The sequence below is a fragment of the Elgaria multicarinata genome, chromosome 9 (assembly GCF_023053635.1).
Source record: "Elgaria multicarinata webbii isolate HBS135686 ecotype San Diego chromosome 9, rElgMul1.1.pri, whole genome shotgun sequence".
NCBI lineage: Eukaryota > Metazoa > Chordata > Lepidosauria > Squamata > Anguidae > Elgaria > Elgaria multicarinata.
The window spans coordinates 69,278,028-69,298,085 of NC_086179.1; the positions used below are offsets into that span (position 1 = coordinate 69,278,028).

A 20,058-nucleotide genomic window follows, 5' to 3' on the forward strand; every position below is an offset into this window, starting at 1 on the left:
TCTTAGAATCGCGGGTTTGTCTTAGTGTTTTTTTTTGTTGGTGGTACTGAAATTAGTGTGCGTCCTACAATCGATGGCGTCCTACAATCGAAGAAATACGGTATTACTTCATAAATATGTTGGCACCCATGACAAATTCAATTTCCCTCCCTTAGGAATCATCAAGTAGTTGCAAAGAACTGCTGCCTGGACATTTTGTTATTAAACATTTAAAGCAAAGAAAATTAAAATGGTTAAAAAATTGTATGGACACTACTGTGCCAAGATCCATTTTAGCCCCGAATAGCAATACCAAGAATGGCCCAGAAGAAAATACCTGGGGTCTGCCATTCAAGGAACAGGGAAACCCTATGGTGAGGAGGCCACAAAGCAGTGCTTTGCTTCATACAGTTAAGGTTCACTGAAAGCGGTCTCTTGAGTGAGGTTTGAGAGAAAAGGTCACTGCCTATGTTGGTGGCCTTTTGAAAGCTAAAGGAAGTAGAAAGCTGCTGGGAGGCCAGAGGAGAATAAAATGTTTCACAAAACAATAACAAGCATTTAATATGGCTGGCAACTAAAGGAGCAGTACAAAGGATCAACTTGTAAAATGAAAACACAGACCCAACCAAGAAACAGGGTCATGCTAGCATAATCTGGGACATTGTAGAATGTCTGCTGTATGTTTGGCTGCCTGCAGACCCATAAAAGAAGCTCAAGTGCCTGTTTATAGTATCATTCTAAAAGGGAGAAACATACATATCTGATTAAAACAATTAATCAGATGTTTTAGAGTTTTTTTTTTACTGAATAAAAAGGCCTTCCTGCCCAATCAGGCAGCAGATTTTAAAAACTGGAGCTGGAAACCATCATCTTAAGAGAAACCAAAGGCTAGGGAACATTTTCACCCCTTCCTACCCGTTCCTTTTCATGTGTGATTTCTCTACCCTATCTATCTAGTTTCAGCATTATCTGCAGCCCTATTCAGACATTCTTTCAAAGTATTCAGTGAACACATGAGGTAGAAGAGTGAGGATGAACATGCTAAGTCTAACCGGTCACCCACACTACCACCGCCCCTCGCCCCAGTACACATTCACATCCCTCCACCTCATGTTTAGGATCATTTCCTGCAGCAGGAAACCTCTTCTATCTAAGGCAGCTTTCATTGTTGTGTTCCACATTTGAAAGAGTGAGACAAATGTTTGAAGAAACATTCCATCTATAGCTATTTTTAAGGTGCATAATCATATTTACATGCTTATAATTCTTCCTAATGGATTTTTAAACTTGTTTTGAACAAATGCCAACTTCATGGCTGTCGTTTAGAGAGTGCTCTGACTGCAATCTTCAAAACTGTTTTTCACAGGACACGTAAAAGAGCAGGAAAAAACTCTCAGCAAATCTATCTTAAAATACATCTACCAAAGGTTCTGGATGACATTTTAACAGAAGGTAAAGGCCTTTGAAGAAAATGTGCAACCCCAGAGGTCAATCAAATCAACCCAGAACACATTTAATTATCTTCCTGTGTGCCAGTCTGGAAACTTCAAACTTGAGGCGGCATGACGCTTTCCCCATGGAGTCCTTCTGCTGACTGTATCCTAGAAAAAAAACACCTAACAACTGAAATGGTGTAGCTGTAGTCCAACACATCTAGAGCACCACCAGGTTTGGGAAGGCTGTCCTACAATTTAAAATTCAATAAGCCATGGATGGAGAACAAGTGGCCTCCAGATATTGTTGGACTACAACTCCCATAATTCCTCACCATTGGCTATACTGGCTAGGGTTGTTGGGAACTGAAATCCAGCAACAACTGAAGAGTCACACATTGCCCATCCCTGCAGTAAATGGAGTGGATAAGTAAGTTTTGTGAGGATTGATTATGAATTTTTGATTTTAAACTGGTTGCATGCCTCCCTATCTAACTATAAAAGACACACCTCAGGTTAATTTGTAAAGGGCTGAATTATTTGAGGATTATTTTAAAAACCAGCAAATCTGAGAATAGTGAAATCTCAAGTTCCATGGTTCACACATATTTTTATTCAACTTTTGCATATTACCTTGACTGCAGCCATTTTTTTTGTAAGTAGTAAGTGCATTGGTTATCCTGTAACAAATTTTAATAAAACAGTTGCCTTTAAAGAAAAAATATCTGTAATTTACATGATGTTGTATACTAGAGCTGTGCACAACTGGGCTCTCAATATTCTCCACTCTATTTATGGGCAGAGCGGAGATATGTCACTGAATTTCTCCAAGGTAGGGCTGACCATTGGCAGGGATTGTTGTACAACTCCTTCCTTCCTTCCTTCCTTCCTTCTTTCCTTTCTTCTTCTAAGGGGTTCTTGTTGTTGTTTGCACAACCACTGCAAGTAGCAATAGCAAAAACTGTGTTGGCAGCTCAGCCCCTATTTTGCATCCTCCGCAATGCCCATCGCTAGCACAGTTCTGGGGCATTATGGGAAGGGAGAGTGGGAAGTCAGCTGCCATTAAAAATGGTGAAGAAAATTTGGAGAAATATCCTCAAAATGGCATTTTATAATTTATTTAGAATTTCTTTTGGCAATGTTTTTGGGCTCACCTAATCACTGCAAGGTGGCCAAGGGCATTGTGTGTGCTTCCGGATCTGAAAAAAGCATATGGGAGGAATAAACTCATGATGTCTTCTCCTAGGCTTTAATCGGTGTTGGAAATCAAGGAGGCTACAGACTGCACGATGAAAGAGAGGACGCTCACACACACTCCTCCTCAGCCAACTCACAAGTATGGTGAACACAAGAACCCACAATCCATGCAAATTTCTCCGAAATTCTCTTCTCCTTTAAATTTCCTTTTGAAAGTAATTTCTTTTCTTTCAAATTGAATGAGAATGGTTGAAAAAATGTGGAAGAAATTTTTGACACAGGACTATTTTACAGGACAATACTAGTCCAAGGTCTGAATTATTTTTTAACTTGTTAAAGATATAATTCCAAACTAAAATCAACTGTGGAGTAAATGCAGCCTCTTTGTCAGGCATAACCTAAAATCCACAGTTTGGCATTATCTTTGTCAGGAGCAATCAAAATGCCACAAAAGATGGTGTAAGCTTTTGAGTTCTCCAGAACTCTTCATCAGGCTAAGTGGTAAACAAGCAAGCAAACCAGGAGAAGGGGAAGAACAGATGTTGTGACATCAGTGCTGCAGTTTAGACCACTGTCAGAATGGAGATTGCTGACTGAATTAGTTACTGATTGGTGTTGTAAGTATCAGTTTATACCTAGCATTCTGGGACAAACAAGCAATGGCATAGGCCTATAAAAAAATTCTCATAGACCAGAGCCACCACTATTTTTGTTTATAATCTGTCAACTATACTGTCCATGTTAAAGATGTGAAAAACTGCATTAATTACCTGTACAATAAGCATGTTAGGGCCCCAAGCTCATGACATTGTTTTGAAGTTCTCTCACTACTGACCTAGTTATTTGCCTTGCCCTCATGAAATAAAATCAGTAATATAATCCAACCCAATATCCTTCCAGGTTTTTGTTTTTCAAATGTCGCCCCAACTTCAAGAAATTATTTCCCCAGAGTATGGAAGATGCATCATCATAGGAAAAAAATAATGATTGCACAAAGCTTACTGTGGTCTTGACGCTTCAGCTTGGTCTGTTTGGAGTTTCTCTCCTCCCTCCACTTCCATGGTGCAGTAGACAATACGGCTGGCAGCTAGTGACTTTAGGCCTTGAACTTCCATTATAACAATCTAAACAAGGAAAACGGACAAAGCAAATGTGCATCAACACTTTGGAGCACTTTAGTCATTAGCTTGTATGCCGCTTTAGGATTTTTTAAAAACAATTGAAAAGCGTTATAGAAACTTTCTGAAATAAATGAATAAATAAATATGCTGCAGTATTAATGATCAAGGACACACCCCATCTCTCATCCTGATCCTTGCAACTTAACAATAGGTTGTGCTTGACTACGTGTTAGTTTTTGCTGGCTGCCATTTATGACTGGTAATGAGTAACTGTTACATTCACCCCTGCCTGATGAGTATACCCTGCATTTGGGAGCAGGCTTACATGTAAAAGTTGTGGTTGTATGCACTGTGATCTGTACCAAACTGGGTCCCACATTTGCCTTCTAACAACGAGCGTTGTCAGGTTTGACAGTGATTATAGACTTTTTAGGATTAAATCTGTAGTATGCATGAAGAAGACCTCAGATTATTAATGTACTATCGAACAGGGTAGCCACCATAAATTATTTTAATTCAAATTTCATTGTTGCAAAGCATTTTTTTTAACAAAACAAATATATCATAAGAATCAAGCATTTCTGCTTTAACTTGTAAGCTTCTGTGGCATTAGTGAGGTGAAAAAAAATATGATGGAGTTTTATGATCCAAAGCAAAACACTGATTTAATAGAAAAACAACTATCATGTTTATAACATTTTTCTAGGTACCCACTTAATCTTCTTTTTTTAAAACACTATTTATCAAAATGTTGCTAATCATCAAAGGCCTAGGTAAATAAGTAAATGAATCTCAGTTTTGAAGCCATTATCCTTTTTATGTCTTGACCAGCATTCTCACTGTAGTCCTTAAATAGAAAAACACATTAGATAAAGATGTAAGAAGTAGCACTGCTGTTATTAAGCTTTAGGAATATTTATGGGTGCAAATAAAGAACTTATTAAATTTAAGCTATAATAAACTAAATTGATCCATAGTAATATCTCAAATTTAACTGGAAGAATATATTTCGATACAACTTGAAACCAGTTAAGAGTCTGACTGTCAACATGCATTTCTGCATACAAAACCACTGCAATGTCTATCTTTAAAGAAATGGATGGGGATACTATACTGTTTAGCTTCACCCTACCCAGTGCCTGTTTACATTTCCCTGTGCCTGTTTGCATTCTCTTTCCCTCCTTATTGCTTACTACAACTCTATTAGATTGTAAGCCTATGCGGCAGGGTCTTGCTATTTACTGTGTAATCTGTACAGCACCATGTACATTGATGGTGCTATATAAATAAATAATAATAATAATAAAGAGTTGTAATCCAACACATCTAGGGTTGTGTGGAAAGTTGAGGAAAGCTGAGGTATATTATACTACTTTTCAATTATATCAGTAAGACAGGCATTAAATGAGACCAGATAAGCTCCTTTCAGGCGGCAATCATTCACAAAAAAGACTGCTCCATCAGCATAGCAATATTAAAACTAATTAAGACAATACCACAAGCACAGCAGAACAGAATTATTGACTGCACCATCTTAATTTCTTTTTATTTTCTCCCTCTTCCCTCCCCATCCCCCTTTCCTTGTGTGTCATGTCTTTTTTAGAATGTAAGCCTGAGGGCAGGGACTGTCTTCTTTACCGATCGATTGTAAGAGCCTTTTTGGTTGAGGTGCAGGATAAAAATATTCTAAATAAATAAATAAATAAACAAACTCTGTTGATTCCAAGGAGCTGTGCATGGGAGTAGCCAAGGGCTACATATCCTTTGGCATTACTAAAGGCAGTATGGAGCTGCTGTCTGTGGGCATAATCCAAAGCAGCTTTACTCACTTGTAGCAAAAACTATTTGCACATTTGGGCCCCCCTTCATGCATCCAGTCAGAGGGCAGATTGCAATATTGTGGTGAAGAACAGCATGACTTCATCCAAATCAGCAGATAGGTTTTGTGATTCCAAGCCCTGCCGCTGAGATGCTAGGCAATAAAGAGGCCTGCTGTGTAATTTTTGTGAACCGCCCAGGGAGCTTTGGCTATTGGGCGTTATAAAAATGCAATAAATAAAATAAAATAAATAATCCACAAAGCTTTATTCAGCAAATAAACATCTCTTCACACCTGAAAGAAGTGAGAATGCTAGGAGCATTTCTCTAATCTTAATTAGGCTAACTAAGCTAGGCAGTTGCCCTTTCAACTTATAGGGAGAGTTTTCCCCACAGTCCAAGGGCCATTTTACCCCAGGGAGGGTCTTTCTCGAAAAGTCTTTGGCGAGTGGCTAACCAGGTAGGCCACCTCTCACCTGCTCACAACTCCACCCACTTGACCCTGCAGTGGACTCTGGGATCTGTCAACTTCGAAGTCCCCTCCCTCTCTGACAGTGGCTGAGTTCCCAGGGGCTGTGTGAGGGTGGGCTCTGAGTCATTGGCATTCTCTCCGATAAACTTCTGGGAAGATTTCCCCTTGACTCCAGAGGAGTCTTGGAGGATCTCCTCCCTCCACTTCCTGTCTTGGTTGGTACATTCCTAGTCCTGCTTTCTCCTCGTCCTCCTCCTCCTTCTCCCCCAGCATTAGGGACAACAGGCCTGATCCTGACAATAGCCTTCAGTGTGAAACGGTCTCTGCATGTAAGATCCCAGTTGGACAAAGCCCTGGTTCCACCATACTATTGTAGCACGGCCTCCAGTGATAAGCTGGAACAGGCTGCTGAAGTGTCAACCCAAATACTTTTGCGGCTAGTCTTTTTAGGAATGGAAATTGCTGTTGCGGGCGATTGAGGGTGGGAAATAACGAGACGACACAAGTAAATGGAGTTAAAATAGGGCCACTTTTATTTTAAAGTTCTGCAGAATGGGTGTAAACCTAAGTGGGCACCTCTACTTGTTTGGGGCGAGACATTCACTGCCTGTGATGTGGCATTGTCCTTTCGCCACCCGACAGGCTTCCCCTTTTGGGGTAGGGAGGCCTCCTGGTGTTGACCCCTCCTCGCACTGTAAAGCTCCGAGTGGGTGAGGAAGGTTAGCCTCAAAGGTAAGCCTTATCCCACCAGCTGAGGCCATAAAACTCACTGCTGGGGGCCTCAGGTAATTACCCATCACTCAGATCGTGCCTGTGAATGCTCACCAGCCCTAAACCCACTCTTGATGCCCGCTCTAACCTGCCACGGGGAGTGACAAGCTATGTTGGTGGCTAGTCTTTTTAGGAGTGGAAATTGCTGTTGTGAAGACAGCAAATTAATCTCTGGCTCAGAAGGTATTCCCCCCACCCCCAATGGCTTGGTTCTTCTCTGTACCTGTGTCAGTATCTTATTTGGGCACCATTGCTAGCTTTTTATTGTAATAGAAATGTGCACATTAAGCAGGCCAAATCACATGTAGATTTCCTGAATGGAAATTGGCATAGCATCATTATAGCCCGCCATCTAAGAAATTGGAGGGGGGAGAACGTTTTCTCAAGGGACTTGTTATTTCTTCTTATTCTCCTTCACCGTTTTTGGAAAAGCTTAAGATGTTATAGCTCATTTACCATAGCTGAGCTGCTATCAGTTTCAGTATGTGTTGGGGGGAAACGGGATGAACCATTTCCTCCCAGTTCTGAAAAGATTATTTGTCTAGGGGTATTTGAGTCTGGCAGCTCCTAGTACTACTCAATCATCACTCTTCTGCTGTAAACTACGTGCAGAATAGCATGTCAGGAGCATGAAATAGTGATGTGGGAGAGGAGGGGAAAATTCTGAACACACCATCTTTTTAATCAATCCGTCTTTTTGGTAACCAATTCTATAATTTGAACTCAGGCTGTTTTGTTTTGTTTTTTTAAAAATATGTTTACAGTTTGTGATAAAGACTTTCCATTTAAGCATTACTGCGCAAATATTCAATTTTTTAAAAAACAAAATACTCCAAAGGGTACTTAGGGCAAATTAAATTATCTACTGTACGGACATCACACAACTGTTCAGTTATTATTAAGTTGGATGTCCTGAGTTTTGGAAAGAGACACAGAAAATGGGAAAAATACAGGAGAACAACAATTCGATGACAACATTATGTAGAGGCCCCATCATGTTTATTCTATTTGTTCGGGTTAAACCCCACTTTCCACCAAGAGAATGGCATTTAAGGCAGCTCATAAAAAATTTGTGAAGTGAGGCTTTTCCAGGATAAATACTGAATATGGAAGTGTTATGTCTCCTAGTTCTAAGGCTCAGCATAATCCTGTGAAGGACTCTTATTCAGATGGGTCACAGATCACCCCATTCCAAGGGGAGCCCTTGGCACCTTTTTGATATCATCTTGGCCTGAATATGTAGCTCTCCCATCAACATCAGACTCTGAGAATTACTCCACGTAGCTTCTCCTATCCCTCAGCCCCGCAAGAGCATGGAACTGGACAAACAGAACTGGCCCTTTAAGAACTGCAGTCAGTATCGAGCAAAGGAAGGGCCATTGAAAGTCCAGACTCTGTGAGGCTTAAGGCCTCAGTTCACTACAGTCCTTTGCTGGAACAGCTCCTTATGCCAGCACTTCCTCCAGTGAGTTATCCAAGATTCAGACATGATCCCTGCCTTGCCTGATGTGACCCTGAACAGACAGTGAGCACCGTGTCACAGTAAATGTGCTCTAAGGCTCACACCTAGTCAGGACAAGAAGCCCCCTAAGCAGAGTTCAGATATCCAGGGGACTATTTTTATTCAATCTGTCTCCATTCACAGTGAATCAGTTCATATGTTATGATAGGCCACCCTGAAAAGAAGCAATGGTGGGTTGGTTGTTCACTTGTAAGCCCATTTTACTCTGGACAGACAATCGGTGGGTCTGTTGCTTGCCATGGCTTGTCTCCCTTTTTGTCCTCTCGTCCAGCTCTGGCATATATCCTATGGGTCTTTGTGGCATACCCGTTCTTGTATTCTTATGCCCATGGAGGGAAAAGTTTCCACCTTCCAGCCCCACTCTGTTCGCTACTCCGTTTCAGTGTATTTTTTCCATTTGCAACCTTTTTAAAAAAATGGTGCTTCAGGAATACGTAAATGGATTTTTTTCCTGTTGTGTACACTTGAGAATGACAAAAAAATGAAATTTACAAAAATGAACCTATTTTTGCAGTGTGTGCACTCATATTCCTGCAATAAGTACACCCGCAGGAATTACATCCATAATACCTGCAATAATTACACCCATACTCCAGCAATATTTACACCTGCCCACCCCAATAGCTCTGTCTTGTTCAGCCACCACTTTCAGGGAAGTGCCAAAGTGGAGGAGGAAACTGACAAGTGTGAGTTCAAGAGGTATTGGAGTATGAAATTGACAACTCAGAATATATTGGCATGCCGATCTTGACCCCTTTTCAGGGCAATTGCTTCATTCAAAAAGTTTTTCTTTTCGGGTGCTTCTCAAGTGTACAAATGTGTTCATAATTTTTTATTTATTTTATTATTATTTTTAGTGGTTCTTCACAAGTGTGCAAGTGCATCAATCCATCTGTCCAGTTCACAGCAGTACAGTTGCCATCCCTTGATGGTGAACACTGAAAGCTGTTAAGGAAAGCCCAGAACTGGAGTAGGTAATTTACAAGGAAATTGACAAGGCGACTGTACTACTGCAGACTGCACACAGCGGATGAGTGAAAGTGCATTTGTGCACTTGCAAAGGAGCAGGGAAATAATAAAAAATGCACCAATTTGCACACTTCCAAAGCAATGAAAAATATTTTTAAAAAAGCCTTCCAGATATATCCAAGTGCCACTTCAATACTGGCAGAAGGGCGGACATTACTGACAAAGTAGCAGAGAGACTAGAGGTGAGATCGTAGAGAATGGCTGGGCTTTTCACCACTCTGGCAGGGTGGCTCTGTAGCCCATGCCAAGAAGCCACCTGGCAGGCCATGCTGCTGGTGTCACATGTCACAACAAGCCATCCTAAGAATAACCCAACCTTAATAACCCAACAATAAGCCATGGGTACTCAGGGTGGCTTGTGCACGGTTAACGAACTGCACTGAATCGTCTTGCACCAGGTTCAGACAACACAGTAAGTCATGCTGACACAACCCATGGTGGCTTATGTGCGAATAGGAAGACAAGGAGATGAAGATTGCCTCCACTCCTCCTCCCACCCCACATTGGATGATCAGACACCTCTGGGTTCGGGGGCTTCCAATCACCAAGGCCACAATCAATAAGACTGCACCCTTCAAGTATTAAACCACCATGTTTTATTCCTCAACTACTGTATTCCTGTTGGCATAAAGAGGCCTCATGAAGCATTGATCCCCACTTCCCTTTCAAGACATGAGGAACAGCAGAATCCATGGGTGGGATTTAGAATGCACAGTAATTCCCTGCCACAGCCTGTGCCACAACTGACAGGTATAGGGGGACCCCAAAGACATCATCATTGGTGTTTTCCTTGAGCACTGATGATGGGCTGGGCAAACAGGAATGAGCAGGACACTGGAAAAAGTGTCAGTGTGTCATCCTGCAGCACACCACTTTTGCATGGATCACGAAAAGTTATACTTATCTCTTAGCCTGAAGCATGACTTTAATGTTAAGTAAGATAAAAAGTCTGGGCCAGATATATCAATAGTAGGCAAATGCCGGCTTAATATGACTGACTTCATGCGATTTGTTTTTAGCATGAAATCTATCACAAGGAAATCTATCACAAGGATCCTATTTCTAAAGGAACTCTGACTTCCTAATAAATCTGTGCTACATTTGTTTCTCTCTTTTTAATTCAAGTGAGTGTTTGTCTCTAAAACCATTCCTCCCTGTTAACAAAAAAAGGATGGAGCAACATTTTTATGCTCTCTAATTTTACTAAAAAGACCAACCAAAGGCGGTACCCATGGATATTTTTTCTTTATTTATATACACAATTTATATACTGATGTATATCTAACAAAATCCCTGAGTGGCGAACAATAAAAGAGGAAAAAAGAATTGAAATACAGAATTAAAATTTTAAAATCTGTTGCATTCTATCAAATAATACTTGATAGATAATAGCAGATTCTATACTTGTCCACACAAACTCCTATTCATAAAACCATAAGTAGATATATCAATGAATTGGGAACGGATTGAAATGTGAAGAAATAGCACATAATGCAAAACGCTCTGATATGCACCACTATTCTCTCTCTCAGCTGCAGTCTGAACTGCCTCCCATGTTAAAAAACAAGAGGGAAAAAAGAGGGCACACTTCTCTGATGGTGAAAAGCTAGCACACCGGCAAGGATCCACAAGTTCTGACTAGCCTTGGTATGTGCAAGGTTAGGATGATCCCCTACCCCAGTCCCAAGCTCAGGAGGAGGAGAGGGGTTTGCCTGTGTTATGTTGCACTTCAGAAATGCTCCAAGGACTTCCAAAGTGCATGCAATTGCATTAATGATTTGCTGCCCTTCTCTCCAGTTCCAAGCTCAGGAGAAAGGTAAGGATTTGTCATACCTACCAGAGGGGATAGGAGTCACCAAGACAAAGAAATCTGTAGACCCCTGTATACTCAGAGAGGGGGGTTCTATCCTCACCTTTAGCCTTATGTGTTAGCTTTCCCTATATACTCAGTTCCCAACATACACCCTACACACACATACGGTCCTCTACATGCAATCTGAAGTGGCATAGTTTAGGAAGGGCTGAATCACCTGCTATTTCTGAATAGACCCCAAGATAATCCACAAGAAGAAAAACAAGCCAGTTGCAACTGTTTCAGAATTCACATTCTGATCAAACAATCTCCATAATTATTCCCTTGTGTTGCTAAAATACTGACTGTGTCTTCAGAAAGGTAATGTGACATTTACACAAAAAGGTGAACTGAACAAACAAGATTTACCCGACAACCTAAATAATTTATTGAGAACTTTTACCATCAATTGCAAGAAAGACTTACATTCATTTGCACTTCATGGCCCTGAGAGCCTTGAAACATTCTGGCAGCATAAGACCTGCAAAACATCCCATGGAGCGTCTGGACTGCATAAATAGCATTGCTTTAGAAATTCTGAAAGCAACCATGAAACTGAGCAATCCCAAAGAGATGGAATTTCCTAGGGTAATTTAAACTGTCAACAAATATTACAAGACATGTATTCTTACCTCCAACGTGAATGACAGCACCACATCAGATTTTGACAGTTGAACTTCATTTTCATCTCCTATGTCCAAGAAAGCAGAATTCTGTGATCGCTTTAACTTCTGCAGTTTAAATTCTGGGCCACCTTTAGATACTGGAAGACTTTCCAAATTTGCCATTAGCAAATTCACTGAAGACCGCAATTCTTCTATATACATGTGCTCCATTTCTTTCGCTATAAATTTCAGAAATTTTCTCTCCTTGAAAATAGTTTTGAAAATTCGGAGTGTAAGTAACTGTTGAGTCACAGTATGGTTTAAAGACCTTTTCAGATAAACATAAGCCTGATTAACTAATATTTGCTCTTAAATAAATATAAACTTACCCTATACATTGTTAATCTGAAAATCCAGAGGAACCATTTTAAGGTATTATTTAGACAGGAGAAATAAGGTATCTAAAGTAATATATTTTAATACAAATTACATGGCTACATTCATTTCTTAGGAATGTTTTGGAATAAGACAACAAGATTCTCCAAGGAAGGAAAAATAATCTATTCTTACCATGTGTTTGAAGTAATCTATACAAAACAATACTGGTCACTTTTCCATTAAATTCATCTCTGTTGTGAAATTCAAGATTTGGAAGCTTTCCCATGGAGGGAAAGCTTGGAGTTGAATTTTGTGCTTTTTCCAGCTCTGACTGAACACCTTTGTATTTGCCAGGCTTTTGAAGTTTTTCTCCTAAACTGTAGAGTTTTTAGTCTGCTGTTCTGCTTTTCTCTCAATCTCACCGCTGCCAGTTTTAGTATTTTGCCATTTCTTACGTGGTTTTATTTTACTGCGGATCAAGTTTGTACATCACTCTTGAATCATTTGGACTGAAGAGCGGCGTATTAAATTTCCATAACCAATAAATAACCCAGACTTTTCAAAGAAGCATTTTCTAATTGTAATGAATGATACTACCAATAGTATACAAAGACGTGAATTTGAAGAGGAGTAATCTGTGAGACTTGGGCCTTAGCTAGACCTACCGTTTATCCCACGATGGAGGAGGGAAGATCTCGCGTTGTGTTTACCATGAGATCCCTCCTCTGTTTACACACGACGACCTCACGACCACCATTTTTTATTTTTTAAAGAGGAAGGAGCGCACGAATGCTCGTGCGCTAAAGGTAACCATTTTTTTAAAAAATAAATAAATTCCAGCTCCCCCAAACCTACCCCCGATGGGCGCTGTGCTCCTGAGGGGCGCTGCACCCCATGCGTGGCTCCCGGCTCTGCGCAAGGAATCGTGCAGAGCCAGGTCAACCCATGGCAATGGGCCACACGAGACCGCGGAAAAACTGGGACCGAAGTGGAGGACTCTATCCCAGGGCAAGGGAGGGATGATCCCTCCCTGATCCCAGGTTCCCCTGTGCATCATATGGACACACAGGGACGATCCCGGGGTTCGCCCCGGGATAAAGCCCTGTCTAGCTAAGGCCTTGGAAGGGTCTGCTTGGTTTGTTTCATGAGCATTTTATCTTCTTCTTATTAATAATATTTATTTATAAAGTGCCATCAATGTTCATGATGCTGTACAGAATTCATGTCTTCTGAATCTGATGGCTGCTTCCAAAGTTACCTTAGCCTTCAAGTATATATAATTGTTGTTGTAATTTACCCTTTCTCTGAGGAGCTCATCTTAGTAGGCCCAGTAGCATCACCTAGCTTACTGGGGCCTATAAACCCTGACGGGAGCATCCGGGGCTGACCCAGTGACTGGCCATTTTGCCCCTTTGCTTGCAAGCAGGCTTATCTGGTGGAGGCAGCGGCTCAGCTCTTTGAGACGTTACAGCATCATAGTCACTGGTTATTGGAGAGGTTGGCAGCTGCCATCCTCTCATCTCATTGCAAGCAAGAGGCTGTAGCGGCACCCCCAACATGGCTGCAGGATCTGGTGGGAACTCTGTCAACATCAGAGGCACACACAACGGAGCCAGACCTGCATTTTTGCATCAAATGAACCTGGAAAATCGGTTAGGTTGAAAGTTGCTCAGGATCACCTAGTGAAATTCATGGTTGAGTGGCAATTTGAATCCCAGTCTAGGTCCAGTGATTAAATCACACTGGCTCTTTTAAAAATACAAATAGGGAAAAGAAAGGGGGTAGTGGGTAGACCATCTGCATTTTGGCAACGCATTTCTGATTACATATGTTCTTGTATCTGTATTGAGATGATGTCCGACTCCCCACAGTTCCTACTCATATCTAAGAGTGTGATTGTTTTTAATCCAGAATTTCTCCTGCACATAGTATTTTAGTATAGTTATAAAGCCTGCCTAAGTAATCATATTTCTGGCAGCTCTGCCATCTTCTAAATCAGCACTCACCAACCTGATGCCCTCTAGATGTTTCGGACTTCAACTCCTATCAGCCCCAGCCAGCATAGTCAATGTCAGCAATGCTGGGAGTTGTCATCCAAAACATTTGGACGGCACAGGTTGGAGGAAGGCTGTCCTAAAGTGAGTGCATCTCCTTCTTACCATTTGGTGCATTTCATTTCATCTTTTATGCTGAGCAAGGTGTATACGTACATTATAAAAATGTGTCAACTTTAATATCAGTATTCGTGATTTTAATTAATACATTTTATTCATAAAACACAAAGCATGGTTGAAAAACCCTTAAAAGATCTATAGTCAAAACATTGCACCTGACAACAGAGCTCTTTAAAATTCTTCACTAAAAAGCAAGAGACACAGACTCAGGAGCTCCCCAGAAACTTATTTCTGAATTTTCAAGGAAATTAGATCTGATACAGCATAATAGTAAAAAATGAAACTTCTTGCTCAGCGGCAATGTATCTTTGAGTAACCAACAATAAACAAAGAGGATGTCTCTCTCTTTCATGTTTGGCTTCTAATCTCCGCAGGAGCACATAACTGGCACATTTGGAGTTTGGCCATGTTTGCAAATAACACTAAGCCAGGATGCAGTGTTACATGCATGAGCCTCTGAGAACCTGAGCAAAACCTCAGGTTTACTCACTAAGGCCTTCCGGGGTCATCCCTGTTCATGTAAATGACACACAGGGGATCCCGGGAGCAGGCAGGGACAATCCCGGGATAAACCTTAGGTCTAGCGAAGGCCTCACTCTTGTTTCTCCTCCTCCCACATGGCTGGGAAGACTGCCACCAAGTTTAGTTTCACTTTCTCGAATTCCTGGCTTCTCATTACAGATGAACCAGGAATTGTGATTTAAAACCAAACTCTACTCAACTGCTCCGCAAGCCAACAACAAACCCTGAACTGTTTTGCTGGATTGTCGAACAATCTACAGTTTGTTTTAAGCAACAACTCCTGGTTTATGCGTAACAGCCAGGAACCAGAGAAATTGAAACGGAACTCTGCAACAGTCCTCCCAGCCACACAGGAGAAAGAGACAAAAGCACGCATGAACCTGAGAGTTTGCTTACATTCACAGAGGCTCCTGTATGCAATGCTAGATCTTGATTTAGTGTTATATGGAACTGGACATAAATAAAGTGACAGACTTTGGTCAGGTTTATCAAGACAATTTCAATGTACTTATGCATATTGTTATAATACAATATGCTTGCAGGAAATGACATCTAGATAAACACAACGGAATTTGAATGCCAAAAATCACCACTTTTTAAAAAGAAAAACATTGTTCATTGCAATAATTTTAATCTAGGGGACTTTCTGCTCTCAAGGCTCCCACAAGTATACCTTTTTCTTCAACCATGACAATTGTGATCCCAAAATATTAGCTTTAAAAGGTCCTTTAAACATTCTCCATCTTTTAAACAGAACAGTTGACATTTCTATCCCAGAGTCTGGAAGCTGACATAGGACCTTTCAAATGGAAGGCAGTGCAGAGAATGAATAAAATTCAAAATGCCTTTCTTCCATGCCTGCGGCTAGGTTAGAGCAGACACTTGAGCCACATATCTTTTTCTTGTCTTTAACAGTGTCCTGGTTCAGATATAATGGCCCAAACTCAGGCTTCTGTGTTCCTTGCTCGCCTCTTCCTTGCATGTTTGAATTCCTGGGATTTGGGCAAATCATACCTTGCCATGCCATTGCAATTGGCAAATTATGGCTGGTCCCTGCCCTACAAAACAGAATGGGAAATCATGTTTCCAATTCTGATTTCCAGGATAAGTACAAATGATATGTTATTGATTCAGTAACGTCAAACATTGGTTTGCCCAAGCCAGGAAGTCTGGGAGGGAATTGGAGCACAAGCGATGGGCATAGCTCAGAAGTCCAAGAGTTTGACCCAAGGGCCATATCACAGTTTAGCCATTATGCCCGAACCAGCCCATTGGATATCAAAATATTAAGGATGCAATCCTATATCCATTCATCTGCGAATAAGCACCGACTGAATGAAACTTACTTCTGATCAGAGCTGTACAGGATTGAGGTGCACAGGTTTTTAAGGGTGCAATCCTATTGATTTCAAGGGCGCAATTATCCTATGCAGGGCGGGAAGAGTGGCATAGGCAATCTTCGCCTCCCCATCGTCCTACCTTGCATTTTTTGCTAGGTGGGCTTGTATTTTGCTAGGTGGGGCACTTTGGAGGGGGAGGAAAGGAAGCTGGAGAGGCTTCAAGATAGCTTGTAGTGGGGAAGAAAACAGAACATGGATAGATAGAGATAAGATTAGCAAGGGATGAATGTAAGTAAATCCACTCACATACACATGCACAGAAATTCTACTTAAAAGTCATTCCCACTGAATTCAGTGGAACATATTCCCAAATAAGCACACATAGGATTGCAGCCTTAAATATAGGCCCTTTCTACACCTAAGGATTATCCCAGGAAAATGGAGGGATCATCCCTGCCTGCTCCCAGGATCCCTTGTGTGCCATTTGGATGCACAGGGATGATCCTGGGATGATCCCAGGAAAAAAAGGCAGGCGTAGAAATGGCCATAGTCAGAAATATTCCACTCCTTAAAACTAGAAATAGAAACCCAAACTCACTTTTGCCATTTGGTCAGCCATTTGGAGGCGCCCATCAAGTTCACGTCTAATCTGGGCTGCTTGCTCATCTGCATTGTCCAGCTGGATAAAGAGTAAAGGGGGTAGGGGAGGGAAATGCATTTCAGCATTAAAAAAATGAAATACTAATCAAATATGATGCAGGTGACATTTGCATTAACAAAGTAAAATTCTTCCTCTGGAAAGACAGCGCAACATCATCTCATATAAAACACAAGGCGAAACTCAGACTTGTAAACTCATTCTGTGGCCAATGGCTAAGTCAAATGTCAAAATGTAGCATTTAGTGAAAGATGGTATAAAATCCATTGTGGGGGAAAAACATCTATGGACAGAGCACTGTCTATGCTGCACTAAAAGTAACCCTAAAAAAGTCCGTAGTAAGGAAAGCACTGAAAAATCTTCTACAATCTGAATTACACAAGATCATTTAGATGGCATTGTTTTCTACGAGTGATGCATGAAGCAAAAATGTATATAGTATACCACCACCTCAAAATCTTTTCACCCTCCCAGAACTTCTGAAATTTTACTACTCATGGCCCATACATTTTCAAACCTGTCTTCAGGACTAGAAACTATAGATTTTTAAAAAATATTTCTTCTTCCAGTTCACCCCAGCTATTTTATAGAGTGCACATAATTAATGGTAGCTGTGTTATCTTGTAAAGCTAGATTGTTCCAAAACGCCATTTAATGAGGCATCTTAATTACTTATGTGCACTGTATGTATAGTTGAATCACAGTATATTGATGAGTATAAACATAATACCATATTTCTTCAATTCTAAGATGCCATCGATTGTAAGACGCACACTAATTTCAGTACCATCAACAGAAAAAAAGCTTTGATTCTAAGATATAATAAACGCACCCGCGATTCTAAGACGCACCCCATTTTTAGAGATGTTTATATGGGGGGAAAAGTGTGTCTTAGAACTGAAGAAATACGGTATATTAGAATAATTCAGAAAGACATGCATATGACAAGGTGCCTGAGAATATTATAATATGGATGCAAAAACATTGCTAATTATGTGACACTCTGGGTATACTATTAGCTGTCAATTTAATACCTCAGGGAGCTACACACCATAGGCTACATTATCTCTCACACACAGAGAATCACACATACTCTAAATCACAGTATTCCCCAAACAGAGAGTGGGAACAACACAGTAAGGTGTCTCCTGACTAAATCACTCCAGATTATTTTGGCAGGACGTATTTTCAGCCTGGTCTTCTGTGTTCCTGGATAGATGACAGTCCTTCAGTTTCCAGGGAGTCAGTTTCTATTATTGACTCAACTTACAAGCCAGACACCCCATATCCCCAGTGCCCAAATCACTGATGCACTATTCAAGGGTGCATCTACATCTACAGGCTTTCCAAGATTGTGGGGGGGGGGAGGAGGATCTTGGGCTTTCCAGCTTCTGGGATCCTCCCTCAGCATCCAAATGCCAGTGCAACATCCTGGATGGAAAGAGGGATGTCCGGTGCAGCGTGTGTGGGGTTTTTTTGGGGGGGGGAGAAAGGAGACTTTTGTGTGAGAGCGAGGGCACAATCCAGCACCAAAGTAAGTTTGAAACATGTATATCTAAAGTCTAAATGTATATCTAAAGTAAGATGCCGACAGCCATCCCAGGGATGACAAAAAAAGCTCCCCCCTTAACGCCGATGGGCACGGAGCTCCCTCCCACACAGAGCTCAATGCCTGTTTGTTGTGCTGTGCTACTTGCGGGGAGGAGTGAGGACCCGGGAGCACGCACCGCACCACACCACCTGTGGTCCTCAGGGTCGTCCTGGGAGCACGGGAAAAATTGAGATAAAAGTAGTCCCAGTTATCCCGGGACAACTGAGAGGTCATCCCTGGGTGACCCCAGGATCCCCTGTGTGTCATTTGGATGCACAGGGATGACCTTGAGCTGACTCCGGGAAAAATAGCTGGTGTAGACATGCCCAACGTGTATAAACATATCCAGAGTAGTCAGATCCATCATGTGTTTCTGAATTCTAGATTCTTACTCCTTTAATTTATTCCCATTTCAGCCTGCTTTCCCACAATTTCCAGAGACACGGCCAAACTAAACATTTGGAAATGAATGCATAGTGGAAATATGCCTGCTAGCTTTTCCTATTCTCCTGTAAAGCTCAGGCAGCCCCGATTCAGATTGGAATCATGGCGATCTCACGGAGGGGTTTAAAACTTCCAACCCACCCATTTTGCGTGTGTTTGATGCACATGTGTGAAACTCCACTCACCCTGTGGTGGTGGTGGTGGTGTTAAAAAAAGAGAGGAAAAAAGTATCCAATGGAGTTAATGGAGCAGCTATGCCCAACAATGAACAACCTCTGTGATGCAAATGATCCCACAGTATCTTGCTGCGTAAACTTCCATTTGTCACTTTTGAAGGTATTGGGTTAGGAAGAAAAAGCAGAATCTATAAACACACCAATTCTATATAGAGCTGAAGGTTATCTACTTAGATTTTGGTATTTGCAGTCCACCAAGGGAAGCTAAATTTAGCTTCCCTTGGTAGACTGCAAACACCAAAAACTTGTATAATCACTTCTATATAACCCCAAATGATCTAAGATTCTTAACTATAGCTCAACGTTTATACATAAGATATTTTAGAACTCAACCTAGCATCGCAGGCTTACTCTAAGCATATACCAACAGTCCCCCTTTCTTTCAGCTATCATGTAGAAAGCCTTTCTGAAAAGGTACACCTGGCATTCTGTTGATTTACTCATATTGCCTTTCATACAGCTTAAAGAATGGTTGCCAAAGTATTGCCCACAAATCATTAATACGTTTATCCAGCTGTTCCCTTTGCTTCATCTTGGGAACTAAAGTGGGGTGGGTGGGTTTGTAGTTGGGTGATCAAATAAATGAGATATGCCACATAACTCGGGCACTAAAATCAGTGGTAGAAGTTTCAGTGTGATATGGACTGCATTTGTAGCTTTGACTGGCCCTTTCGCTAGTTATGCTACAGAAAGAGGTAACAGAATAAGGATTAGAGACTGTGTGGTAAGAGTTAAACAAGCTTCATGTGAAATGGGTATTTACTCATTACTAGAATAAATCTGCTGATGCTCAGGATAATTTGTGGTGCTTTGTTCTGCAATCCCATCACTCGGACCACGGCTACTGTTGTTTATCTTGATTCGTATTGTCGTGAAACTTGTTTTGCATGTTTATAACATTAAAAATAGATATTGA

At 41.1% G+C, this 20,058-nt stretch overlaps 1 protein-coding gene across 1 annotated transcript in view; it reads right to left on the bottom strand.

Annotated features, from left to right (window-relative positions):
• Window positions 1-20,058, bottom strand: part of CADPS2 (calcium dependent secretion activator 2) — a 348,762-nt gene that overhangs the window by 198,990 nt on the left and 129,714 nt on the right. Inside the window, exons 4-6 of the mRNA XM_063134072.1 lie at window positions 16,812-16,892; window positions 11,827-12,063; window positions 3,612-3,733 (exon numbers count right to left, since the gene is read on the bottom strand). Of these exons, the coding sequence (XP_062990142.1) occupies window positions 3,612-3,733; window positions 11,827-12,063; window positions 16,812-16,892 (440 nt within the window). The remainder of the gene's footprint in view (window positions 1-3,611; window positions 3,734-11,826; window positions 12,064-16,811; window positions 16,893-20,058) is intronic.